Source organism: Aspergillus udagawae (genome assembly GCF_001078395.1).
Source record: "Aspergillus udagawae IFM 46973 DNA, scaffold_1, whole genome shotgun sequence".
NCBI lineage: Eukaryota > Fungi > Ascomycota > Eurotiomycetes > Eurotiales > Aspergillaceae > Aspergillus > Aspergillus udagawae.
In genome coordinates this window covers 4877791-4905327 of record NW_025091264.1, presented here as the reverse complement: position 1 = coordinate 4905327, position 27537 = coordinate 4877791, and the positions used below count along the sequence as shown (strand labels likewise).

At 51.2% G+C, this 27537-nt stretch overlaps 7 protein-coding genes and 1 non-coding gene across 8 annotated transcripts; 5 read left to right on the top strand and 3 right to left on the bottom strand.

The window, feature by feature from the left end:
• Positions 1-387: 387 nt before the first annotated feature.
• On the top strand, positions 388-861 carry Aud_001610 (serine palmitoyltransferase small subunit family protein; the record flags this gene model as incomplete). The annotated part of the gene is made up of 1 exon (XM_043287102.1): positions 388-861. The coding sequence occupies one exon, from the start codon at positions 388-390 to the stop codon at positions 859-861; it is 474 nt and encodes a 157-aa protein (XP_043143037.1).
• Positions 862-2307: 1446 nt separating this feature from the next.
• Positions 2308-3990, top strand: Aud_001609 (rhomboid family membrane protein; the record flags this gene model as incomplete). Its single annotated transcript, XM_043287101.1, has 3 exons — positions 2308-2797; positions 2859-3877; positions 3928-3990. The coding sequence occupies 3 exons, from the start codon at positions 2308-2310 to the stop codon at positions 3988-3990; spliced, it is 1572 nt and encodes a 523-aa protein (XP_043143036.1).
• Positions 3991-4643: 653 nt separating this feature from the next.
• Aud_001608 (DHHC family palmitoyltransferase) lies at positions 4644-6363 on the top strand (the record flags this gene model as incomplete). The annotated part of the gene is made up of 2 exons (XM_043287100.1): positions 4644-4842; positions 4919-6363. 2 exons carry the CDS (start codon positions 4644-4646, stop codon positions 6361-6363), a joined length of 1644 nt encoding a protein of 547 aa, XP_043143035.1.
• A 573-nt stretch (positions 6364-6936) lies between these two features.
• Positions 6937-7869, top strand: Aud_001607 (ubiquitin-conjugating enzyme E2; the record flags this gene model as incomplete). The annotated part of the gene is made up of 1 exon (XM_043287099.1): positions 6937-7869. One exon carries the CDS (start codon positions 6937-6939, stop codon positions 7867-7869), a length of 933 nt encoding a protein of 310 aa, XP_043143034.1.
• A 237-nt stretch (positions 7870-8106) lies between these two features.
• Aud_001606 (putative TFIIIC transcription initiation factor complex subunits Tfc3) lies at positions 8107-14229 on the bottom strand (the record flags this gene model as incomplete). Its single annotated transcript, XM_043287098.1, has 4 exons — positions 8107-12317; positions 12371-12815; positions 12873-13942; positions 14163-14229. 4 exons carry the CDS (start codon positions 14227-14229, stop codon positions 8107-8109), a joined length of 5793 nt encoding a protein of 1930 aa, XP_043143033.1.
• Positions 14230-14555: 326 nt separating this feature from the next.
• On the bottom strand, positions 14556-14666 carry Aud_001605. Its single transcript has one exon. It is a non-coding gene; the product is annotated as a tRNA-Leu (tRNA).
• Positions 14667-15501: 835 nt separating this feature from the next.
• Aud_001604 (uncharacterized protein) lies at positions 15502-16815 on the top strand (the record flags this gene model as incomplete). Its single annotated transcript, XM_043287097.1, has 6 exons — positions 15502-15682; positions 15756-15874; positions 15931-15992; positions 16052-16077; positions 16139-16488; positions 16549-16815. The coding sequence occupies 6 exons, from the start codon at positions 15502-15504 to the stop codon at positions 16813-16815; spliced, it is 1005 nt and encodes a 334-aa protein (XP_043143032.1).
• A 941-nt stretch (positions 16816-17756) lies between these two features.
• Positions 17757-26624, bottom strand: Aud_001603 (FMP27 family protein; the record flags this gene model as incomplete). The annotated part of the gene is made up of 4 exons (XM_043287096.1): positions 17757-17811; positions 17868-17965; positions 18026-21973; positions 22026-26624. 4 exons carry the CDS (start codon positions 26622-26624, stop codon positions 17757-17759), a joined length of 8700 nt encoding a protein of 2899 aa, XP_043143031.1.
• Between the last annotated feature and the right edge of the window lie 913 nt (positions 26625-27537).

Here is a 27537-nt window from a genome sequence, read left to right as displayed (position 1 = left end):
CTCTTCTTGTCCTTGCCTGTTACATAAAAAAGCATTCGCGCTCCTTCAGCGACTTTCTTTTCAGCTATTGGATTCTAGTGTCTTATCTTCTCAGCCTCTTCCGGTTATCCCGGCACCCATTTTACCGGGCCCATTGCTTAAAGACGTGACGAAGAGGAAAAGGTGCCCAACTCTCTTGAGAAGTCAGCCGAATAAAAGGGACCTACCTACGTTATTGTATTGCTAGGGGTTTTCTCCAGCCCTTGCGATTTCCACAGGAAAAGAACCAAAGGCAGTGTGCTCTTGACGCGACTTTTTAAATACCTATAAAAGGACGTGGCAAGACCACTTTCCTGCGAAACAAAGGAACGAGAATTAGCTTCAAGCAAAGGCTCAACCTACGCACCCATGGCAACCGAAGTTCAAACCTTCTACACCCCTTCTGCCACGTCGCAGATCTCCTCCCATGCTCCGGCCGCCGTCGACGAGCTCATTAGCAAGTATTCATCCACAATGGCAACTTCTTCGAGCAAATACTCGCCAAGCCATCTGACGCTGAAGAATCTCCGTCGCAACATCCTGCAACGTTTTGGCGATCAGATTCAGCTGGGATATTACCGCTACGAGGTCACTTTCGGACTGTATGTGATGACACCAGGCGAAAAGCTCGTCGCCAACACTTTCGTCGTCGTGGTGCTCTCTCTTCTCTTCTGGGCGCTGGTGCTCTACTTCCCATCTTTGTTGTACCAAAAGCTGAGCCGTCTGGTGTGGCTGCTCACCGGCCACAGTGGTGAAGAGATGGGCGCTGCTTTCGGCATTCTCGATACGCATGTCAGCCTTGCGTCCTCGGCATTCTCCGCTTCAGGGAGCCCGTCGTCATGAGAGGGGTGGATTTTGTGTAGGCATGAACGACTTTGTATTTTTTCTGATATTCCATCCGGTTGAACCTGGAAGTCAGTGTTGACGGTAAGTCGTCTTCCAATCAAGTTTTTTTCTCGCGCAGCAAGCTGACATTTTCATTTCAAAAGATTTTTTTTTGTCTTAATTGCTTTTCAGGCGTTCAAGACGGGGCGTTCTTTGAGCTATCATACTCATCCTATGGCCGACACGATCTCGCCATATAAGAATTAATGAAGTGAAGTGAACCGGATTATTAATGTGAGCACGAGTACTGGACGGATTCAACGAAGGTTATAACAATGCATACTCGAAGCTTGGAGGGTCGACATCTGGTGAGCACCTCTGGTCGCTGAGCCGTTCATCTTCGCTTCTACACCAGAGGTGTTTTTGGATCGGATGGGATGAGTCCTACCAATCATACCCAGCCTATTCCATCCACTAATGTCTCTCTTGTTGATGTACCTGACTGACACTCACCTTGCGGAACAGAAGCTGATTGGCTTGTGTGACCGCAGGTGTTGAATAATGCTTAATGCCAAATGTAGATTATATGAAATAGAACACGAGGATACATTGTGTGTCTGCACCACGGCTTGATGACCTACAATTAACTCGTAGTGAGATTTAGTTATGTAATACATCAAACATGTCAAACATGAGATGGCTGTGCTGAGCCTGCGATGTCTGTGGTGGAGCATTCCATGGAAGCAGAGTTAGGTACGGATAGAGTACAGTACCTGACCCAAGCAGTACCTAGTACGGAGTGTGGCAGAGTAAACACTCCCAAGGGAGCGATCCACTGGACCAACCCCAGCCTTAAGACGTAAATAATAATCGTCGTAATCCGAGTTTGTGGGTTCCTCGGCAGTCATCTGATTTGCTGCATCCGAACGGTGCTGCGTGGCAGTGGCTGGACAGTTGATCAGTGGCAGTGATGATGTATCTTACGAGTTCACCAGATGATGATCGGCGCCAAAAATAGAGCGCCAGAGCCAAAAGTGACTGCCTAGAAAACACCTCGACATCTCTCTGACAACGAGCTTTGCTCCTGCATCATTTCTGTTGATACAGTCGTTACTAATTTTTCTTGGATTGCCAAGCGAGTCATGTCTTTGGGTAGAATCCTTTGATAGACGTCTTTGTCATTGCCGTCTCGTGCTCGCATACGGCTCCCTTTGCCCAGCCGGGATCCATCAAACTAAGGGGAATTATCTCGTTTCAGCCCGTAGCTGCGACTTGGTCCGCTGCATATTGAGGGTATCTATCTACTCAATCCATTTGTGATCCCTCTGAAGTATTTGTTACCGCGAATTCTCTGAATTTATCACTGCCCTCTATCTTGTTCTACGATCCATCCCCATTTACAGAGGATTGCAGCAAAACCTCCGTCTAGCGCCAACATCCCACTGCCGCGGCTGTCCATCCATTATGGCAGCCCACAGCTATTACAACGGCGGCTACAGCAACAATCCCCCAACCTACGAGCAAACCCTTCCCCACACCGAGCCCGTCGATCGCGTCTCCCCGGTATCACCTGGGCATGGTTACACAGGCAACAGTGGACACCCTTTTGCAACTGCCGACCATGGCTCACATGAGCTTCGGCACAGCCAGCAATCAATCTCATCAGATCAGGGGCCATATGTAGCGGGCGGGAGGTTCAACGAGGCCGATTACTACTCAGACAATATACCGTTGAAAGCACACAATCAGTATCCAGATGGATCCCCGCCGCCAAACTGGATGCAGCAGCCAACTCAATATGCGCCAGAACCATCGGCAATGGAGCCCGCAGGGCCTCCGATTGCCCCGACGAGGAGACAGAAGAAGGGGATATTCAAGAAGAAGATTGCTTGGGTGACATATACATTGACCATAGCCCAGGTCATCGTTTTCATCGTCGAGCTGGTGAAGAATGGTATGTGTTTTCCGCGATTCGCTTTTTCCCGCTGGAGGTCCACGTACTGACTTTTTCGCAGCTCAACTTACAGGAAGCCCGATCGAGCTCCACCCCCAATTCAACCCGATGATCGGCCCCTCGCCGTACGTTCAGATCAACATGGGAGCGCGGTACACGCCATGTATGAAGAACGTGGACAAGATTCAAAATTCGCCCGTGGAGTTCCTGTTCCCGTGTCCGAACGCGACGTCGACTGCGGATTTTGTATGCTCACTCTCGGAGCTGTGCGGTTTCGATGGAGTCCCGAACCCGGTCGCAGGCGGCTCCCTGGACGATCATCCTGAGCCAAATCAATGGTTTCGGTTCATCATTCCCATGTTCCTTCACACCGGGATTATTCATATTGGCTTCAACTTGCTGGTTCAAATGACAATGGCTGCTGATATGGAGAGAACGGTCGGATGGTGGCGGTTCGCCTTTGTCTACTTGGCCAGCGGTATCTGGGGTTTCGTGCTAGGCGGAAACTACGCTGCTCAAGGTGAGAGTTCTTGCGGCTGCTCGGGCAGTCTATTCGGCGTCCTGGCTCTCTATATCTTGGACCTCCTCTACACTTGGGGTGAACGGTCGAGTCCATGGGCCGAGCTTGTGATCATGATTTTTGGGATTGCCATTTCTTTCGTGCTCGGGTTGCTTCCGGGGTTGGACAATTTTTCACACATTGGAGGCTTCGTCATGGGACTCGCGTCTGGTCTCTGCATTATGAGATCTCCTAACGCCCTTCGCGAGCGCATTGGTCTTGCACGTAACCCATACGTTGCCATGACAGGTGCCGCGGGTGCCAGCACGGATCCAGGAAATAAGGTCACCAATCCTGGCTCAAGCATTGCCGACTTTTTCAAAGCTCACAAGGGCTCTACAAGCTCGAAAGATTCCAGTGCTCTAGCTTTCTTCAAGGGTCGTAAACCACTTTGGTGGGCCTGGTGGTTGGTACGACTCGGGGCTTTGGTTGCAGTCCTCATTGGCTTTATCTTGCTTATTGTGGACTTTTACAAATATCACACTTCGAATTGCTCATGGTGCTACAGACTGAGCTGCTTGGTGAGTCGCCTCAATCGAATCTAGATGCGTGACATACTGACACTTTACAGCCGGTCAATGATTGGTGCGAGCAGGGTAAGATCACCGTTGTCAACACGACAACAACAAACTAGGTTCATTTTTGTGCCGTTGAGAAATTTAGATCAGCCTTCTCAAAAACATACTGTATAAAGGGGTTCAAGCAGGCCCCATTTGATTCTGTTCATATAAAGTGGCGGTCTTTTGGCACTTATTTGGAATGATTTTGATGTTACTATACCCAGGAAGAGAATATGTCTATGGAATAGACTCTCAATCATAGAGCGACAATTCAGCTGGTCTGATTCCTAAAATATCTTACTACTTCTCCAACAGTCAAAGAAGGTGGCTGTGGCTGGTGCTAACTACATTATAATTACGTACGCATCGATGGCTGTGCAGCTGGTAATTACCGTACGATACCGCTATACTCCCGTCATGCACTCCATCAAAGATGGCGATCTTCCGCAATCATCCACCAGGCTCCAGCTCATCATCAACGCCTTGTTTTCAGTGCCCTGCTTCGTGCCGTCTTGGATTAAATTTTTTTCGTCTTGCTCTTGTTTTGTTTTACTGTCTGTTTGATCCTCGAATACCAGGTCGTCCTTACTATTATCCGTTACTTTGCGACGCCAGCACGACTATCCCTCCGGATATCTAATTCGCAATGCTCGCCTGCCTATAGATCGTCTCGATGCTCTCGTTCTAGCTGCGAAATCTCCAACGGTGATATACACCGGCATTCACAATGGCAACCCTAGCGACGTCGCCGCCAACGTCTCCATCCTGGCCCAAACGCCGCCCGCGGGCCTGGGCCCTCCGGTGTGAACGATACTGCTGCGCCGCGGCAACATATTTTCCTCTGGCATTTGTCTACAGTCTGACGACGTGGGCGGTATACGTCGAAGCGAGTATCGGGTTCAAGCCGTCGCGAAGCCCGTGGATAGGTATGTTGCAAATCTCCGATGACCTTGCCCATTGCCTTGTCGCGGATGGGATCGGAATTGACTTTGTTTTTGGTAGGATTACCGAGCTCGATACTTGGAATTCTTCTCTACATATGCCTTAATGCCTCATACACGGTGGCGGTCTTTACAGATCCCGGGTCGCCGCTGACGACTGGGGCTGGTCGGCATCAATACAGTGCGCTGCCGGTCACCGAGTTGCCGGAGTTTACGGCGTACACGGTGAGCTCAACTGGGGGATCACGGTATTGCAAGAAATGTCAGTGTCCAAAGCCGGACCGGACGCACCACTGCTCGACGTGTAAGCGATGCGTGCTGAAGATGGATCACCACTGTCCGTGGCTTGCTACTTGTGTGGGGTTGCACAATTACAAGGCGTTTCTACTGTTTTTGGTCTATACGTCGTTGTTCTGCTGGGTGGATTTTGCGGTGGCGGCGACGTGGATCTGGACGGAGGTGTTTAACGATGCTCCGTATCTGGAGACGTTGCTGCCGGTGAATGTGGTGTTGCTGGCTATTTTGGGCGGGATTATTGGACTGGTGCTGACGGGGTTCACGGCGTGGCATATCAGTCTTGCGGTCCGGGGCATGACGACGATCGAAAGTTTGGAGAAGACGCGGTATGTATCGCCATTGCGGAAAGCGCTGGATCGTCACCGCTACGAGCACATACTGGGGAACCACCGGGATGGTAACGGGGACAGCCCGGCTTCGGACAGCTTTGGCCATCGGCTGCAGGACTACGGGCAGCAGATTCTCGACGCGCATGCTAATGCGATTCCCGGAGTTACTCGGGCCGAAGAAGGGGAGGAGCGGCTCTACCCAGCACTAGCGCAGCCCGTTGGCCATAGGGTGCCTGATGACCAACTCACGCCGGCGCAACAGGCGCTGACACGATCGTATGCGGAACTGGAAAGGCGGCGGGAGCACGACAGGTACCAGGATTATCTGAACGAGGAGGATAACGCAAAGTTACCGCACGCATTTGATCTTGGGTGGCGCAGGAATCTGTTGCATTTGTTCGGCAACCGGCCCCTACTCTGGCCCATCCCTGTGTGCACGACCACCGGCGATGGTTGGCGCTGGGAACCGAGCCGGAAATTCCTTGAAGCGCAAGAGGGACTGCGTCTAAAGCGGGAACAGGACATGGCCAGCCAGCAGCATTACTACCATGACTTGTACTCTCGCAACATGAACAACAGCCGAGCCTGGCTAGGGCCGGACACTGCAGCCCCAACATGGAATCCGAATCAGCCGTTAGATAGCTTCCGAAACCCGGAACGGCCCGCCACGGGGGTATCGATGCAGACTTTGGCCCCCATGTCGCCGCGACCACGCCCGGGTGATAGTGATTTCGAAGATGATGTCAGTGAAACTGATCCTTTGAATCAGGGATCCGTCCCTGCAAACGAGGCTGTTGGCCGATTTCGAAAACCGGATGAGCCAGGCAGCGCGACCACTAACCGACGAGAGGAGTCGAGCGAGTGGCGGGACTGGGATTGATGGCCTTGGGTTCGCCAGTCTTTTTTGTTACTTGTCGGGTATTGGACATAGCGGACATGCATACATGCATACATGAATAGGTCGTATATACTTCGATACGAGGAGATGAAGTTCATTCGGCGTATTTCTGTACCATATTTCTGATTTAGATCTGTCTTGATGCGTTAGACTAATGGCTTATCTGGTGCTAGCCTGCTACTAATAGTTGATTGGTGCCTGAGGTATACACTACTATCTTACTCCGGCGGCCGCGTGGAAAGTCCAACGTCATTCGAACAGGACAAGCTGGCATTTTTTATCTCAGTACCTCTAGTTATTCACTCAATTCACTCCAACATTTTACACTACATACAAGCAGTTCTACCAACTGATAAACCATGAACTGACACGTTCCAATGCCACATAGGAACATCATTTGACGCTGTATATAGTTCTCGCCAGTTGCCACCTTATCAGCATCAGCCATCACACTCCAATCTGATAACATCTACATCCAACCCGCCTCAACTCAACAAACAACAACACCCTCCACCAACAAAATAATCACAATCTGCTGGCAGAGCAATACTCAAAATGGCATCCCCCTCCCACCGGCGCCTCTTAAAAGAAGCCTCCGAACTCGCCTCCCACCCCTCCCCGCACTTCACCGCACACCCCGTCTCCGACTCCAACCTCTACGACTGGCACTTCACCCTCGCCGGCCCGCCACCCCCCTCGCCCTACGCCGGCGGCATCTACCACGGCCGCATCGTCCTCCCCCCAACCTACCCGCTGCGCCCGCCCTCCTTCCGCTTCCTCACCCCCTCCGGCCGCTTCGAGGTCAACCGCGAGATCTGCCTGAGTATCTCGGGCCACCATGAGGAGACCTGGCAGCCTGCGTGGGGGATCCGGACGGCGCTGCTCGCGCTGCGCACTTTCATGGATGCGGATGCGAAGGGGCAGGTTGGTGGGCTGGATGTCGACGTGAGTGTGAGGAGGCAGTATGCGGCTGAGAGTCGGGGGTGGGTGTGTGATGGTTGTGAGGGGGGGAGGTCCAATGAGGAGGTCTTGAGGGAGTGGAGGGAGGTGTGCCGTGCGAAGGGGGTTGCTGTTGATGATGATGATGATGAGGTTCAAGGGGCTACCGCAAACGAGAGCACTGCTTCGGTAGAAGCAGAAGCAAAATCAGAACCAGAACGAGAACAAGAACGAGAACCGTCGGATACAAATGCAAATACAGAGATGACGTCTTCGGAGCAGAAATCGGAATCGCTGGGCCCGTCGAGGGTTGGTGTGTCGCCGCAGCAGCAAGTACAAGTACCAGCACCGGTACCGGTACTGCCTGCGTCTGCAGAAGCAGCCGCACCTTCACCAGCGCCGACACGCACGACTCCTGTCCAGACTACGACTACTTCTCGACCTACTACCACGTCAGATGCGCCGTGGCTGGATCGAGCCATCCTAGGCGTTCTTGTCGCATTGGCGTTTATGATCGTACGACGGCTCGCAAAGTCGGAGGAGTATTAGATATTAACGCTGGCGTTCTTTCTCTCGGTGGGCTGGTCCCAAGGAGCTTTTGGATATTTTATTCTTTTTCGTTGGTTGGGGTCTGGTGCATTCACGGAGTGACGTTTATTCCAAGGTTCTCTGGGTTAATTCTTTGGATTGAGTCCTGAACACTTCATTCGAGGTCGGCATTTTATGACAGTACTACTATACAGAACTTTGTTCGCTTAGATATCATTATATCGGAGAGTCAGATAGTCATGCCAACACCATCCACCACCATTCTTGAACTTGCCATCCGGTCGTTTCCTCAACGGCTTCTCCGTACTCGTTCTCCCTTCGTAAAACTCCTACATCCGCCATCCATCTCAACAGGAGCAGAACCTCCCACGCTCCCATCGATGGTTGCACCATGCTCGCAACCCCCTTGGCACTAATCCCGGGACGCACCGCGACGATCCCCACGACAGCCGCCACGGCGAACTCCCAGAGCACTCTGACAAAGTTGCCATGGATATCGAACCACAGGGGAATCTTCTCGGGGACGAATTCGCCTTCGGTGATGGCGGCACGGGGCGGACACGGCGGGGGCGTGTTGGCGACCTTCTCCCGGATCGGGTTGCCGTATGTGTACGAGGCCTCGACGGGTTGCACCTGGACCACGAAGCGCAGCTTATCTTTGTCGATCTGTCTGGTGAGGTAGCCGCCGTCTGTAAGCCCGAATTTGTCGCGTGGGGGATCCTTCGGTTTCAGGATGATTCTGCGCTCGGCGGCGAGGTTGATCAGCGCGAGGATGTCGCCGTCTTCCGCGTGGTAGTTGATGGTGAACGAGCCGGTGCTTTGCAGCGCTGGATCCAGGGTCCCAGTTTTGAACCGCGCGGCTCGCCGGAGCTGGGTGACCTCGATGTTCCGCCTGCGGCCTAACATGTGGAGGAAGAACTCGGTGATGTCGTAGTTGCGGCCCGGGGTAATGCGCCCTCTGTTGCCCTGCGATACGACCCGCTCCGTCGTCAAGGTCTGCAGCGCATCGTCGACAAGTCTGCCTCCGAAATTGGCCAGGGCCTGCCGGGCCTCCGCGGGCCGGTATGACTCCTCCGGTGCGACGATGTTGGCTCGGACCCACGTCTTGGCCACTTCCAACCGCGCAAGCTCGGCCTGTCGTGCTGTAGGCTGGGCCGGCTTGTCAGGCAAGGGGATGGCGAAGGGAACGCCTGCGTAGAGGGCACGTCTGCGGTTCACAGTCACTCCATGAGTGTTCTGATAGAGTTCATCCAGCGTGACCGGCGGCTCCTCGCGCAGCTCAAACACGCTGTCGAACTGGTCCTTGGTGGCAGGAAGATCCGGCAGCTTCTCAGACTTGGGAATGTCCAGCTCTGCCTGTGCCCAGTCAACAACCCTCTCCCAATCATATCCTTCCAGGTCGTCGTAATTGATTGGCGGCACCTGGCCGTTCGCGTATGCTACAATAAACCGCTCCTGAAAGTCACTCTGCATCTTCGCTACCTGTAGTCTGTTTCTGCTGAGAATGTTCTTCCCCCGCTCTTGGATCATTTTCGGGTCCTGGTTGGGGAAACTCTGGCAAACCAGCTGCCAGTCAACGATCTTGCCTTCATAGCCACCGGCTAGTGCCCTAACGACCACAATCGCAGTCAGAATCCTTTCTGCTATGAGACGTGGCAGATGCTGAAGAGCTCGATTCCGGCGGGCAGCTGGTCGGTTTGGCGGTTTTGCCACAACGACATCTCGAGGACTTTCGGCGGCTAGTTTCTCCAAGCGACGGTTTTGTGGGACGTAGTCGTTGCGTCGTCTACGTGAGTCAGCGGAGAACAGCAGATCCAGTGCATCCAGCGAGTCGTCCGAATCTTCAGAGTCAGAGGAAACTTCCGATTCTGAAGGCTCTTCTGATTCCTCTGCCTCTTCTGCCTCTTCTGGTGGAGATTTTTCAGGTTCAAGTAATTCCAAACGGCGAGCTGCTTCTCTGATCTTCCTGACTTTCGGGACGCGCACCCTAGGATAGGCGCTCTGATCAATTTCAATCTGGATATCCCCTTCTATCGGGACTGCCTCTGGGAAATCATCAAGCGTTTGCTGGATAAAAGAAAACTTCTGGCCTTCTTCGGCTGTTTCTTCAAGTATGAATTCTTCATTTTGGAGCTCCCACCTTAGAATCACGCCGGTTTCACAGAAGAACTTGCTTGTGCGTGGATCCACAGCTCTAGAGAAGTCTACTGGGGACCTCTTTACCTGGTCCAAGAGGTCGTCCAGAGATTTCGGAAATCGGAAGGCGGCTCTTGCACGAGCAACGGCCGCAGCTCGGACCGCTACAAGGCCGGCCTCGGTTGAGAAGGTGCCAGTACCGGAATGAAACGTCTGCACCGGGTTCATGAACATAGCATACGGTGCCATGAGTGAAATAGGCATCCAGAGGCGTTTCAGCCGGCGGGGAGCTCTGGGGGCTCCCCCTTCTCCATCTTCTCCAGTGAGACCGTCAACTGGGGTGCGATGCTTCAGGATGCGTTTTCGTTGCTGACCCTTTTCTCTAGTCCTGGACACGGGCGTCACGTCGCGTTCCAGAGAGTCCCGTGCGGGCCCGCGTTGAAGTTTGGCGAGTCGAACAACTCCGGAGGGACGTCGAATCTCCGTGTCAGACTGGAGGCGCTGCAGCAGCCGTCGTTGAATGCTCTGTCCCTTTCTCTTCTCCAGAGCCAGGACAAAGGCTGGCTTTTGATGTAGATGCACGGTAATCCCACGCTCGATAGGCAGTTTCGCCATCTTGGGTTCGCCGCTTGGCGTACTCTTTGCACTTTTCGCACTTGACTTGGTCAGTTCGGGATCCACTTCGACGCCGGGTGGGAAGTAGTATCGAGCGGTCGTCGTAAGCATCTTATGCTGCAAGTCTTTGATTATCGGATCATCAGGCTGCAATTGAGGCTTGGCGACAATGCTCTTTGTTACCATTACCCCTTTGCTGTCCCTCCCGCTGAATGTGAACTGCCGAAGTTTGCCTGCATCAATCAGGTGTTTAATAGATGTCTTGACTGTTCGCATGTCCGGCTTTTCCTTGTACTTCGTCTTCTTCCATGCAGTTGCGAATGGATACCATATTTCGGTACCCATGGAGTACGCGCCTCCAGCTTTCTCAATAATATCCATGATAATGCTCCTGCGTAAGACAGCAACAGAGCCTAACTTGTCTTGCCTCTTTGTGCGCTGACGATGTCCCTCTGGCGTCTGCGATACATCGCGCTGCTCAACGTCTGGTGTCCCATCAGTGAGCTTCAGGTCGATAGCATTGGCTTCTTGGACGTTATTAGTAGTGGTGCCTGGTTCGGCAGTTGCAGCTGGGGCGGTCTCATCCACCACTATGTCCTCGTGCGCTGCGTCTTCCAATGGCGTGCCAATTGCTTCTGCGTCAACCGGGCGGTGTCCTCCATTCTCAACTTTGGTCGGCTTTGATAGAGCAACCTGCTCAGTGACATTTTTCGTTGTAGCTGCCGGAGAAAGGGTTGAGGCAGTGTGTTCACCTTGCAAACCCTGAGGTTCATATCGACGCTTTTTGGACGGTGTCTCTAAGTTTTGACGAGCCTGTGACAGGCCGGCTTGCTTTTGTTCAGCTGGTGACGGAGCTTTTGCAATCTCAGAGGCAAGTCCTTGCATGCTCTTGTGGGCTGCGACATCTTCCCCGGTAGGGATTGGAGACGGTTCCCTTCTCCGTTTGCTGGTCCGAGAAGGAGCTTTCTTGACGGCTTCGGTAGAGGGCTCACCAGTCTTCTGTCCGTCTGACAATGGTTCCTCAGACCTTATGACATGGACCTCAGTAACGTCTTGAGAACCCTGTGTGTCGCTAATACGTTGCTGTTTAGCCGGTCTTTCATGATTCGGCTCAGCTTCTGCGCCAAGGGGAATCCGACTCCGAAGCGTTCTTTTCGTACCTCTGGACGGAGTGTCTGGCACTAAAGAAGTCGTTGCAGGGGTATTAATCGCAATAAATGAGGGAACAGGAGTTGTTTCGACACTTTGGGCGCGGGAAACTTCTTGCATAGTGCTAGCAGCTTCATCTTCCGGTTCGCCTTCCTGAGTCTCAGTAAACCAAGGCAGTGATGCTAATTTTGGCGACCTGAAAACTGCAAGGCGGGAGATTCTCGGGCGACCTTGTCGTTTCCCCGCTGGTCTGCGTCGTCCGCGAGGCGTGATGTACACACCAGGTTCTGTACGCTCAAGGAGCAAGACACTGTATTCAGTCCACGTTTCATCCAGTCCCAACGCCTCGAGTTTCTCTTTTTCCGACATCCCTCGGAATCTCTCTTCGTCGCGTTGCGCTTTCTTCAATCGCCTGATAGCCACGGGGTCTTGCTCAGGAATGACATCCGCCCCCAATTCAGACAGATGTTCCTGTTTGAGCTTTACTTTGTTGGGGGTTCCCTTCGGACGTCCGACTCGATTCATACCTGGCGCGCCGAAACGAATTACTACTCAAGAGTTAACGTCCGTGATTCACTCCTTGCCAGGGGCCAAAACCTACCATAGCTACCATCCTTCAGCCGGAACGGCATAGGATCATTTCCAGTGCAATGGTAATCTGCTGGGTTGACTACCAAGACGCCAGCCAGAAGAGATGCATTGCCATTTTTGATAAGTTCCTTCGTAGGGACAGCTTTGGGCAATCCATTCTCGTCCAATTCAGGAACAGCATCAACGGGCGGTACAGATATTTTCTCAGCCTTGGTGTTTCTGCGGACAAACTCGACGGCTTCCCACGATGCCTCTCCGGCATCGACGAGTTTTTGGAAGTTGGCGGTTGAGTAATGGATATAATGCGTGATGGTCTTTTCAAGTGCCGTGTCTCGCACAATGGCAAGATGGCGTAGATGCAGGGGCTGCGACAATTGCCAGCATTCCACTAACCGGGCCAAGGTGTTTTCCAATGGTCTGCGGAAAAAACTCCCGAAACTGGCTCGGAGGAGATCCTAAAGGAGGTCAGCAGAAGTCACTTCGCACATTGAGTTATCCATTTGCACACTCACAAGGTTGGTAATCCCAGAGGTTCCCGCTTGGTCGACAAGGTCGAATATCTGATTATGTATATTACGATCCGGAGACCAAGCAGGGATCGTTCGGCCAGCCTCCTCCACGTTCTCCTCTTGCTTGACCATACCAACGGCTTTGTTGGCCCCGGCAGAGGTGAAATCTTCACTGGCATCAGCTGAACCCGCACCGTCTTCCAGCTCTAACCCATCTTCTTGCTCGAGGTCGGTGTAGATATTTTGACTATATTCATGAAATAGCTCATAGTCCCGCTCTGTTGGCTCGCGAACGAGCATCACACAGGGATGCAGCTTCTTCATATCATCCGCATACTGTGACGTCGCCCTAACGCGCTTGAGCACACCGATACGCTCGAATTTGCGCAGGGCTCGGGAGAGAACTCTCCATCGCCAGGGATCGGCGAACCCGAGAGCACTCTTGAGATCGGTACGGGCGATAATCTTGTGCTCCCGAAGGATGGCGAAGAGCTTGTCGTTGAAGTCCTTAAAGTCAATAAGGCGCTCCTCCCGGTCGCCCGCTGTGCCGGCACCAGAGTGGTCGGACTTGGAGAACCTTCGCAGCACACAGAGACTGGTCCGTACAGACTTGATCTGTATCGCCCTTTTCTCAATGTACCCCTTTTCTTGTAGCACGTCGGTTCGCTTGGGGACGGAACGCTTATCCTGGCCGCTAAGTTTGACTAGATCTGTTTGGAAGATTCCATTGGATTTATGGGACGCAATGATGGAAAGAAGTGCGAATTCCAAGGGAAGCACTTTGGTCTCATCCGGCTCATGACCAGCCACTGCTAGCCATCTCCTTTCCCTAGAGACGAAAACCCGAACCGCATGTTCAGGGTCCGCCTCACGAGCGAGTCGCTCAGCATCATTCAGGTGCAGATGATTACTCCCTCGGTCTCTTCCGACTGTGACTTCTGGGTGTCTCGTCAACCAAGACCAGACTTTTTCCTGGAATGGGCGATCGACAGTATGACTCCGTGCTGTTGTCTCATGGACTGCGCTGGAGTAGAATGTGTCGATGAAAGTCAAGATATCCGCAGGAGATGCGCCTATGCATGTTAGTTAGGGTAAGTGTGGTGAATGAGGTACGATGCGATGATGATGGTAAAGAATAACTACATGATGGGCAGTCTTATTGGAGGGATGGCAGACAGACGGCACTAAAGGTTGGGTATGCTTAAACTAGTCGGCGCGGATGCAGCAACATGCAGGAATAGTGGCAAAGAACGCAACAAGTATCGACACCAGAGATGTGAGAAACAAACCCACCTTGGTCGCCACAGAGCGCAATCTCCGCGAGAAGATGATCAATCAAGTCTTGTAAGCTTGGAGCCATGTTGTCTCCATTGTTCTAAGACAGCCGGTAGGTTTGCTGGGCAAGCAAGATATCATAGCATATAACAGAGAAAATTTCTGTTATGTTGAGTAAATTGAAGCAGGAGACGAGATTCGAACCGCCGCCGTAGGAGCAAAAATCATGAGCAGAAGAAATGAGAAACTCGACGGGAGGCGGATGTTGTCACGTGATTGTATCGAAAACGCAGACCATCAAATATCCAACAACCAGTATTACTATTATCACTATTGACAACAGGGGATTCTGGAAGGTAAAGAGATGACCACATTATTACGTTGAATAACAAAAAAGGGGACAAAAAGAAATGACAAGGGTGGGATTCGAACCCACGCCCCTTTCGAGACACGGAAACTGATGAATCAGTTTATAGGTCCAGTTCCTGAACCGTGCTCCTTAGACCACTCGGACACCTTGCCTTTGATGTTGTAAGATTTATAGAAAGCGCTATATGTCAAAAATGGCCATTTCTGGCCTTTAATGGATTTCTGCATTGCATGCATAAATTAATAGCGGATCGTCAATGATCAGCTGGGTGGGTCCGGAACTTCTCAACCGTGATATGCTTTGTAGAGTTGCATAATGTACACCGTATCTATCCCTAGATACGGTCCCTGATAGTGATAAACAAGGCAATTGTTCGGTGCTCATGGCCCTATATGAGCAATAGCGATGGTTGTCGACTGGGACTGCCATCGAGTACGAAGATCCTTGTAGTGACAGTATGTGTGGCCGCTAGATGTTTAAGCCAACAGCATGGCAGCGCTAGGCATACATCACCCACCCCACGAACCCTCCATCCTAGATCAAGTTATATCATCTTGGCCCTTTGCCAATGTGTTTCAATTGCCGACCAAATCAGAAATGGTATAATATGATGATATTCAAATAACCAAGAAAAATAACAGCCCGTCGACGATTGCGATCGGATGACATCATCCGCCGCGAGGCCTGTTACGTCAGGCACAACGCTGGTTGGTGGCCTGAGGAAACCAAGTCCGTCTATCAAAAGAAACCTTAAAAGCACACGGCCGAAACTATTCAAGCCGTCAGTTCCGAGCGCCTCCGTCTCTGAGAAAAATAATAAAGCTTCATATCGCCTCTGTCAGCTTAACTTGCCACGATCTCTTATTCCGTTGTTCCTCACCATTACTGCCCAGCGCACTCATCAGCGCCTTGCCATGAGTGTCTCCGTCTAACCACTCTATCTCAAAAAGCATCGCCATCAACAACACAAACCGCCACTCTGGACCGATGGAAGAAGGAACTACTTCAACCACGGTGCCTCTAGAGCCTCCACCACTCCCTTATTCACTGCGTACCAGAAAGAAATCTATCACCATCTTTTGGACGGTTTTTATTCTCGATACATTGGCCCAACCTCTGGTTCTCTACTGGGCCCTCTGGTACGCCACGGATTTGTCGCACAATATAGGTAAGTAATCCGCTCTCTTTGTAGGAGCTATGGACTTGGACAGACTGCTCATATCACCACAATGGACGAATAGTCTTCTCCATCGTCACTGCGTCTCTCGGAGGTGTCTCCGTCTTCGAATACTTCTACCGTCTGTATCATTTGATACGAAAAGGTTCAACGTCTCGGCCATTGAACGCAAGGAAATCATGGGTAGGCTAAAAAGAAACTACAATCATGTGATGGCCAGTGCTGATATTCGGCGATAGCTGGATTTCTTCCATATCAATTTCACAATCGTCTGGTTGATTCTGGCAGTTGAGCTCATCGTGTAAGTAACGCAAGTCTGCGAGCCGTCTTCGGAGTGACCATGCTAAACAATCTGGCCAGTGGTACGGTGCAGCCGGAACCATATGGTATGTTTCCATTCATCCAAACGCCGTCTGCATTTTGCTGATCGTCCGCCGAATTGAACAGTACGCCTCGTCGCCATGGTCCTTCCCACCGTAATGTTCTACTTCGGTTTCGTCTACCTTAGCCTCGATTTGCTTCGCGTCTGTGGATTCAAAGCCCCCTTCCGAATATCATCCACACCAAAGGGCTCCGTGATGCCCACCGCCCTCTACGTGCTCATCGAAGACGTCATTGCCGTCGACGGAGGCGGCGGCCAGATCTACCGCTACGCACTGCGCACCCGATACCTTTCGAGTCCATATTTCCGGCGCATGCTCTTCGAAATGAACATGTTCTGGGCAGGAGGCTCAATCGTCTGTGCAGCTGGCATTACCGCCATAATCTTCACCACCTCGAAACCCGTCGCCTACACCGTAGGTCCCCATTCTCATATCCGGCAAATTAACATAAGACAACCACTAACATTCGAATAGCTTGGTTGGTCCCTCCCCTTCGCTTGGGCCGGCATCTGGACCCTCATCACCATCCCCTGGGTGCAAAGTGATCTTCGCCGCGAAAAGAAAGCCTGGAGAGAGAATCGCGGGCAAGGAGACGTGCCAACATATACCGATATAGTCGGTGCCCCGACGGCCCGGACCCGTCTGGAATCGGTCCAGGACCACCTCCCAAGTTTCTTGCCCTGGGTGCGGGAAAAGCAGTCGTCGCCGACTACTCCGTCTGATGGTCACTCGAATGTGTGATCGTCCTGTCGATATTCTCTTCACTCAAACCAAATTTCAAAGCAGGTTACTCAGTTTTAACGGTCGTTGTGCTATTATGAATGAAATGCATCTGGCGTTGGGATCGAGCCGTCAATTCAGGGATACGGGAATTTCGGACAGCGCCTTTCATTATTTGAACACAAGCAGAAGCTATGGCGAGATGTCTGATGTACATAGATACCCCAGCGGTTGTTTCGGTATGATTTCTTTTCCTTGTATTTCTACACTTGTATCAATACTTTCCAAGCTTCAGTCTCAACATCTCCCTCAACAATACCACACTGTACTAGTAGTGTCATCACGTCTGTCATTTCTTCCGCGGACTAACTGTAAGAAGCTGCCGTTGAAGAAAACAATGCTATTCCTATTCCATCTATCCAGCTTTGGTATCCAAAAACCAGCAGGGTACTCCCAACAGGGCGCCTCAAGTATGTACTAGAAGTATAACCCACGCCACCATGAAATGCGACCAACTCGATCTAATCCCTCTCGATCGCCATATTCCCATTCCCAAAAAAGAAGCAAAGGAAGGTACAGGAAGAAGAGAATTGTACAGCGCTCAAAGGCAGAACAACACGCTCGCCGCAGGGGAATCGATCGTATAAACGTTGGGAAAATTAGAACTGGACAGGGAGAAATAATGGGTACACAGAACCCGATATATAAAAGCTTTTCTAGCGGGAGAATATCTGAAAATGGATCCGGTATCTGACGCCCAAATACAATCCACTGCAGAGAGATAAACCATGGTGCAAGACGCTCGAATGGATTCCGGGTATTGAAACGAGATCGGCAACTAAGAGAGGCTATTGGGGATGAGGGAGAAGACAGATGGTGAACGGTGAGAGGTGGTTAAAATGGAGGATGTCGCACAACTTCGTGGCTGCTCTGTTGAGCGAGTTGAACTTTTTGATAGGCCGTTATTTTCGCGACGGCAGCAACTTTCGTCCAAAACTTCGGATGGTCATTTTATGACTGCATTGATCAATTAGCGATGAGACCTCCTTGACGCTAAACTGCTTGCTATGTACCTCTCATCGGGACCATCCCAAATCTTGGTCTCAGCTCTTGCAATGACTTGGCCCGAGGTCATTGGCCGGTTGGGAGGGTTGACGATCCTACGAGATTGCTATGAGGGCGGTTAGTTTCTAGCTGTTCTCTAAATTCGTACGACATTGTAGAGACGTACCTCCCAGCGAGCATCGACATCCACTTCACTCGCTGAGCGCGAGTCGAATGGTGTGCCTTGATCCTGGACGCTAAGCATACTTGAGCCTAAGGATTGCGATCGCGCGAGTGGGGAGGTTCCCGAATGAATTGAGCGTTGAGACATTGACTCCGAATGTTCGCTGTTGGAGTCATAACTCGCTAGGCTCTGGGGTTTGCCCGACAGGGCATTTAATGCACTGTCCGGGTTCTGAAGGAGCTGAGATGAACTGGCAAGCTCGCGGTAGCGTTTCAATTGTTGCTTTGAAGGTCGATGATGAGAAAATTTGTTGCCAAGTATCGCGGGTGCGTGAGAGATCAGAGCCTTGATGACATCCTTTTTCAGTCGCAGAGCCAAATCCAAGTTGGACCACGTCTTGTTCCGGTATTCTAGAACAGGAAGTCGGAAGACAAAGTCATGGATATCCTCGAGGTTGTGCTCCCCTTTGCCTTTGTAGCTCATACAAAGTACGACATCGTTCACCTTCACGTGAGCAAGGGTCATATAGTTAGATGCGCGAGACATCATCTGCGATAGATCGTCTTGCGCTTCCTTGGATTTACCGCTTTTGTTCGATATCAGGGTAAATTTCTTCCCTTTATCTTCCCCGACGTTGGTGGTCGAGCCATTGGCGAATGACTTATCCGTAGGCTGTCTGACGAGCATTCGCATGCTCTCAACTGACTTCTTCTTGCTCAATGAACTAGCACTCGTTGCTGGGCGGTTTGGTTGCGATACTCCCAGACGGTTGCTGTCCTTCTGCTCTTTCTTGTGAATCGCCGTCATGCCAAGACCCTTGAGATTATACGAACTGTGACGCGAACGGGGTCTCTTTTCGTCCGACAGCGAAAGCGTAGGCTGCAATCTGAGCTCAATAGCGCCGGGTCCTTTGGTTCCTGAAAGGTCCTCGGTTGATATGTCGCCTGTGCCTTGCGCACTTGGCGGCGGAGATGGGTTATCATCGGCTTCTACTGATTCCGAGGCCTCCAAAGGTTTCATGTTCTTAATCATGAAAGGTGAGAAACCGCCATCGAACCCATTGGAGCCAACATTCGGAAAGATATACTCGAACACCCTTTGACCAAGCTCGCGCTCCAGCTGTACCTTGAGCGGGAACAGCGACACCTCGAAATCATCGAGAACGGGGATACCGCCAACAGCTTCCAACATGTGCCACTTGACCCTAATCATGTATTCGTCGGGTTCGTCCAGGCTCTTGGCCTGGTCAAGATACGGCACGATGATTTGAGGATAGATGGCGTCCGGGAGAAGGTTCAAGCCGTATATCCGTTCAACTGCCACGAGGTTGTGATTCGAGCCATCGCTGTTGTCTGTGCGATCATATTCGGCGTTCCGTAGCTGGAATTCGACCAAAGGCTGAGATTGGTCCTTCATAAGATGCCATACTACCTCGGATGCAGAAATATTCCATCTCATAATTCCATTTGCTCCAGACGTTGTCGGCTCGATCCGCCTTTGAGATGTCGTGATGGCTTTCATCAAGAAGAACAACTCGTCTTCGCATTGGGCCAGATCCTTTTCCAGCACCAGCCGGTCTTCCCAGCCACGCTTGTCCAGATACTTCGCGTTGATCTGGAAATGCTCTTTGATCTCCTCTAGTTGACGGATGCGGGACTGCAGCTTGAACACCATCTCCGGAGCACCTCTCAAGTCGCTGAAATCCGAAGTGAGAAGTATGCGTTCCAGTCGTTCATTCCTGACCTTTTCCAACGGTTCGCTGTAGAGCAAAAGATCCAGCACGATGATGTACATTGAGTAATACTCAGCCGAGTCACAAATGGCCCGAATGTGAGGAAAGTCAACGCTGATATGATCCATCCTAGTCTCTTGACCATCTGGACCGACGTGTTTGCATTGCCCTTTTCCCACTTCCTCATTGTACTTCAAACGCAGGTTGTTGTATTTGTCGTATCTCAAGCTGGCAGAAGTCTTCTGGATGATTCTTGAGAAGCCAAAAGGATTCAGTTCAAAGTCAAACATGGCTTCGAGCGTTACCCAAGGTGGCCATGCCGATCCCGGAGCGTTGCCATACTTATTACCGGCATAGAACTGCAAGTGATTCATCAGGTTCTTCTGAGTTGCAACGAAGAACTGAGCACCGTCCATGTCAAGGGAGAAGCGCCGCTGCACCAAACCGCTGACATCATCTGAAACACGTTCTTTGTCCATGATTGAAATCACTTTCAGTTGCATTCCACTCGCTGCCACCAACAAGACTGACTTCTGGTTTTTCTCGCTCTGAAGCTGGATCTGCGGCGCAATCAACCGTAAGTAGTAACTATTCTGTGGAGTGAACTCGGGCGAGATATTCTCGCTAGAGCTGTCAGAATCTGGCTGGGTCTGGGTGTTCGAGTCAGCGCTTTCCTCTTCCTCGGCACTGACAAAGCGTTTGGTATCGTTCAGAAGTTGTTCGATACGATCCTCTACACTGTCCTCGTCTATGTCAACATTGGAAGGCCGCCTCGACGAGCCCTTGAACAGTTTAGACCGTCTTTCATTGTTTTTGTTCTGTTCTTCCACAATATCGAGAATGAATTTGACGGCTCTGCGGGACATGTAGTAAACGAAACCTCGTCTTTGGCTCACTTGATGGATATAGCGCAGCATAATGTTGCGGAGCGAGTTGTTCCACTTCAGCTGCATGTTGTGGATCAAGAAGCGGTTGTTGAAATCGCTAGCGTATTCATCCTTGCGCGACGAGTACAAGCCGTCGAGATCCGCTTCCTTGCCATCGTTTGTTGAATCCGAGTCAGCACCAAGTCGGAACGAGCTGTCACTCGCGAAATTTTCAGGCTTCTTGTCAATTGGGGTTTTGTCTTCGCGTGCAAGCTGCATTTCAAGGCGACGAAGCCCGGTCACAAGGAAGGCACGCCTCCGAGCAAGCGATTCAGCCTGTCTGACAAAGTCATCATGCTCCTTTTTAAGGTCGGAATCATGGTCGACATCCTTTGCCATACGAAGCTCCTGCTCCCCAATCTGACGATCGAAGTTCCGTATTTGTGCTTCAACAGTGGCGAGGCGATCCCTGATCAGTTCCATTTGTACCCGACGAGGTTCGTTACTCTCGGACATAACGCAATCGTGAGTGGGCTCATGCCCGAATGGGCTGTACCCTGTTTGATCTGAAGTTATATCGCCATGATCAGTCTGGCGAAAGTAGGTAAAACGTGGGGTGAACGCAAGAGGGAGTATATGTGTTTTTGGGTTGGATTCTTGAGGTAGTATCCAATCTAGCTCAACAAAGTCGTCCATATCAACCCAATCAAGGTTTTGGTCTGGGATAGTGAATTGTGATAAATCAACCGAGGGAACTGGCTGCTGAAAAGAAGATATGATATCGTCCCGGTTCTTCTCTATGTCATCGAGATTCGTTCCTTCAATGCTAACCGAGACGGCTCTGAAATCCGCCGCCTGCAAATCCAATTGGCCTTGGTTTATTCGCATTGCACTTGTCTTTGTTTGCTTCAGGCGACCCTTTGCTACCGTCTTGATTTGCTCCCGCCGCTGATGGATATCGAGCTTGAGGCTATCCAGACGAACCTTCAGCCCTGTTGCTGTGACCACATCTTCCGCGTAATCCTCACGGTCCTTGTGCTTGTAGATGTGAGCCACAAACAGAGGGGCGAGGAGCAATTTGTACTTGACAGTAGCAAGATGGCGATTGAACTTCTTGCTCGTTTTGGTGATACCAGGCCAAAGAGGACCCTGGCGGACTGGGAGAGACATCACACCTGAGAATAGAGACCACCAGCTGAAAAAGTGCGTGAAAAATCGCGGACTCAAGTGAACAGCGTTGTAGCTTGCTGAGGGCTGAAGATGGTCAACGTCCCAGTTCCTGCTCACAGGGGCAACGACCGAGATGGACAAATGAATGTGGTTGCTCCGAAACCCGCGATAGGCGTCGTAGTCCTGCGATGAAAAAATTAGCCAGAAATCTCTCCGGAAGATGAATTGTACGTGCCTTTCGCTCCTCTGAATCGATAAACTCCGGATTTCGAAGGATCACATCGTAATGCGGTCTGAACTCAAACGACCGCTTGTCCCCGTCTATGTTACGTTCAAAGACCAGGCCGGCAACTAACCGGACGTCGCCCGACAATTTCATCACAACCTTCTTGAAAAGTGTTGCGTTCTTGAATTCGCTTGAAGAAGAAATGCTCTCCAAGTCCTGCGCGGTTGCCTCTTGCGCGTATCGAGCCTCGTTGCTGTAGTCTGGGATCGCCAGCACATATTCCCCACTTGTAACACTCATGAATTCCTTCGGATCGTCGCTGGTGTGGATTTCCCATTTAACGTCTTTCCTCCAGCACATGACAAAGCCGCCTCCGAAGCCAGTGACCACATATGGATCCCTAGAGCCTTTAAGGCGCAGGTGAACATCGCCGTCCTCCTTCCATAAAACGCGTATGCGCGAATGGAAACTTAATCGAATCTTGTCCCAGAACCCAACTCTTTCAGACGGGTCTATCTCGGTCTTCGTGAAACCTTCTATGATTTTCATCATGTCCTGAATCACAGGCTGATATGACATACCCCAGGAGATGCTTGTCGGAAGACTAGTATTGATTTCGATGGTAGGGTCGGAGTAAGTCTTGACAGGAGACACAGATCGCCACACATCAATTAAGAAGGGAGGACTCGTGGTTCCATCCGAAAGTTCGGTTGATGGAACGAGTTCTAGCTGTACCTTTCTCGACGACCTGTAGTCGCGGTATTCTTCGGCTATAACAAAATCCGTTCGCAGGGACCAACTTGAGAGTCGCGGAGACTGGCCCGGCCGTAAGGCAGGTATATGCAACAAGTCCAATGGGTAGTCTCTTAGGTTGACCCGAGCTTCGCCCATGTTCAGGTGGAAGCTCATTGGAACGAGCAAAGCGTATTGTGTGGATAGAGGGATTCCCTTTCCAAGCCTATGGAGAAACGATGGGTACTCGTCGATAGGGAAAGACGGTTTGTCTATGACTAGACTGAGATCAGTTATCAAGGCTGACATGATGCCAGGCCTGTTTGGAATGGCCAGAATTTTCTCGGTTACAGTGGCATCATCAGGCGGCTCATCAGCTCCAGAGAAGAGATTCCGAATTTCCTTGATAGAGCTACCTTGAAACCGAAAAGCAGCGTCAATCTTCTGCTTCCAAGATCGAGCATTGTGTTCTTGGAGACGGAACCAAGCTTTTTCCTCAGAGATTTTGCAATCGGAAGACAGGCAAGCCGAGCCCTCCGTATCATACCGAAACTTCCTCCCTCGTCCGCCCTTCGTATCTTGAGTGGGGCCGCGAGGCTTCGGATCAGCACTTTTGCTCCTCTTGGTATCATGGCTTGTCCGTTCGCTGCGAAGGGTCCGATGGCTGGATCTTGTTCTCAACCTTGAAGAGGTCCGACGCTGTCCTGACTCCCTGATTTTCTGAATCTTGAGCTCAAACGCCTCCTCTCGCGCCAAACGTTGTCGCTGTTCCAGTAGACCTGTCCGATAGATGCAACCTAGTTTCCACTCGAAAGCATCATCTTCTAGCTCAAATAATAAAGCTTTACTCCGCAGCGAGATCCGTGGAACCTTCTTTGGCGCTTCTGGATCCCTTGCTGAAATGAACTCCGACGAACGGTTCTTGAAGCGATGATGGAGCTGCTTAAGAGCTTTCGCAGTGTTGACCCAGTTGTCGAAGACACGATGCATGATCATGTGATGAGGGACCCCTATGCGGATAAAGTCGGCCCAGATGTCTATTGACCTCTCCTCGACTAGATTAGGGCCCTGCTTTAGTTTGAACTTGCGCAGGTCAACCTTGATGTTATTCATGCTGATAATCCTAGCCCAAACACCCTTGAGCTTGGGAGCTTCGGCATGTAAGCGAATCAGCTGAGCCTTCACGAAGGGAGACGACAGACGGTGAGACCCAGCCGCCAATCCATATATCTGTAGCAACATTGGAGGATCGGCAGGTAGGAATGTTTTGATTTGAACGACTGTAGCTCTAATATCCACCGTGATGAGCTCATTCCTTTTAAGGGGTGGCTTCGGAACAGATGGCGAGGTTGCAGAATCCTTCGTCTGCCATTCAAAGGGGGGCTGGGTTGGTGCTTCTGTAGGGTGTTGAATGAATGCATCCTGGATAACAGACACCGCCACTCCAACACAGTAATAGCGATAAAGTGAATACTGCAAATAGACACCCTTCAGAACCGAGTTGATATGGAAGATAGGACCAAGTCGGTCACTTTGGGTGCTTAGTGCAACCTCAAATCGGGGAAGTGAGAAGAACGGCTCAGGCTCTAAGTAGTCTTCAGATTCAATCACAAAGCCTTCGAAGCCACGGGCATGAAAAGCCAGCCGTCTCCCATCGGCAGCACCATGTTGAATTTGTCTGGGCGGTGACGTTGGAGGAAATCGAAACGGCGATTCGTCACCAATGGTGGAGTGACTTGGGGTGCGTCGCCGTACGAGATTGATGTGAGTCGGTTCGGCTTTTTGGGCTCTGTATTCTGCAGTCCACGATTGCATCTGTAATGAAACTCCCCGGGAAAGGTTTGAGACGGTACTGTCCACTCCAGCGATTTCCAAGCTGAGGCTCGTGGCCTCAAACTGAAAATTGAGTAACCATGGCGGAATACGCCTTAGTATGCTCGGTTTCCTTTCTTGGCGTGCCATCGAGGCCCTCCTCCTGTTCTGCATCTGGTCTCGGAATTGCTCGACAACCTGGCGGATGCCGCGATTGACCTCACCATTGACCATGTGGACGGAACATGTGTTCAGTGTCCCCGTAGCGATCACACACACCTCTGGCGACGCGTTGAGGAGGACCTTGAGTTCCAGAGTCTCTGTGGTCAGCAGATTGTGCTTGACCCCGGTTGGGGTCTGGTAGTACAGCTTGTGATCTGCGACCCGATAAACTGACGAGAGAGAATAATGTACTCCACCTTCTGACGAGTGCGAAGAATCTATATCGAGAGCTATGGCGGATATGGAGGATATTAGAAGATTATAGTCATCATCAGAGCCTGCTGATTCTTTAGTTATGGGGAGGACGAGTCGAACGACAGGTTCATGCACAGAAAGCTTGATATTGGCTTTCGGGAGCAGCCGCGAAATCAGTCGATGATTGTCGCGCTTCTTTCCGCGCGAGGAGGATGCTCGGGTTTGAACCAGACCTAGAAGTCGGTCAAGATGATGTGGTTCTAGATCGAGAGAGGGCGAGGTAACGACAAAATTGGCAAAGAGGATATTCGTGTTGCGCTCCTCCGCATTATGATCATCGAAAGAGCCCACAGTTTTGGAAGGAAGCGTAGTCTTGATTGTTGTGGTAGCCATAGGGATGTATACGATGTTATCCGTCTCGCCCGAGCTATCGTCCAAGCTTACTGAGAGAGAGATGGCGGCTAGAAGGGCCTGATGTGCGATGTCGTCCCGCTGAAAATACATGCGATGTTCGGGACTCCTTTGGTCCATGCGATGCAGGTCAACGCCGATTTCATGGGATATGACGTTCAAGTAGACCGATTTCTGCCCCGCAGAAGACGGCTGGACTATGCGAGACAGTCGGAAGAAACTCAAAGCCAGTTGAATTTCCCGAATGCCACGTAGCAGGGAGCTTGCAAATTCTTTCGAATCAGCGACCGTTTGCACAATCACATCGTCACGACTGCCAGGTCTGTCCAACTCTTCGACAAAGTCGGCAAACGATATCTCGTCGTCCGTGTCATTGATGATAGGTTCCTTCCTGGACCGCCGAAACTGCTTCATTCGTTGTGAGACGGTTGCCAGTTCGTCATATGGAATATGGAGTCTTCCGATTTTCAGTGCAATAGAGGTATCCCTGAGTCCGTTGAGGTCACTATGGAGGAGTCCGTGGATATTGACCTGGACATGATCCAGAAGCTCGGCCGGCTCGCTGCCATCGACCGCTAGTAGGACATTTTGCACATTCATGATCCATTCGGCAGGGCATAGTTCACCAGACCCATCCTTCTTTCGGTGAAACACCTTTGCCCGGTCCACCATTTTCCGCCTGGTGTCCACCGCCAACGAGAGCGATCCTATCTGGAATTGGCCGGCTTCAACGAAATTGATAGTTGTATTCACTGCAACGACATCCACCAATTTGAGCCAATGTATCTTTCGGTGAAGCCTCTTGACCTGCTCCTTCATCCGTGTGAGGGTCTTCCACGTCTTGCTCCGCCGAGCACGTGCCGGGCTGCTCTCCCCTCCATCCTGCGAGGTATCTCCCACGTCCGAAGAACCTTGAGGCTCGGGCGCATCCGCCTTTGCTGTGTTGCTATTACCCTTGCCCAAAGCTGAAGGGTTCACGGTCACCTTCAGTTCCGTCAAGCGAAGACTCAGCCATGTCGGTTGCGCGAAGGACGGAGGATGTAGAGATAATCCTAAGCCACGAAGTTCGATTTGTATCCCTTCTCTCGGAACATAGGCAATGCGGCGGAGGGAGAAATAGCCGATTCGCTGAATAGAAACTCCCGTTGCGATTCGAACGATGGCGAAGATGAGGAACGAGGAAAGGTAGAGGAGGAGGAAACCCACGAGGACGGTCGTCGGACTAAAGAGCGTCATCGCGTGTCGCGACCAGTAGGGAGACCGATCCGTCGAACAAAGCCAGGGGATTGACGGCACAAATCATCGAGATGCTAGCCGATGCTGCGAATAACTTCAGACAATTATAAAATTAGCAAAAGAGTCGCCGACCTCAGGCTAAAAATATGTTTGCCTTGAGGAATGACCCGCGATACGAGCAATTCTTCACGAGCGTTCGGAGTCGGCGAGGAACAGGTCTCAGTAAGACCAGAATTGCGCACTGGCCTGCAAAGTGTCCAAAGAAAGCCTCGACAGTGATAAGCCAGGCATGCTTCGAACAAAATTGAACAGTTCAGAATGTGATGGATATTGAGGAATGGTACGAGAGGTTCATAAGGTGATAGATAGAACCGGAGCGGCCGAACAATAGATCCATCATCCGTCAAACCATCCCAAGAATAATAATGTCAGCAACAAGAGCTGCCAAACGGTGGTTGCGGGCAAACGGGGGGGGCACAATAATCTGGAAGCGGAAAGCCCGCCCACTTGGCCAGAGCTAAGCTAACTAACTACGGAACACGGAGTATTTGGCTCTGTGGCGGATCGGCTGTCCCGGCATTATTGCTTGGGGTCAACTGGCGAACTCTGCCGATTTAATGGATCATTAGCCAGAATAATATGGGCCGCAAGAAGATAGATTACCATCTCAGGAAATGACTAGAGCACATCATACAGCATTGAATACGCATCCGGTTTTCCCTGCTTCGGCAATGAGTTGATCGCCCCTGGTTACTCTCCGTAAAGGATCCTCATTGACCTACAAAATCACAGAGCCTTGGACTTACACATGAACACCTATATACTCGGGAATACGATAAGGAATAGGAGGCCCTTCGGATGCTGTCAGCCTGTCGATCTTTATACCATGTACGGAGTAGCTAAACTAACTTCT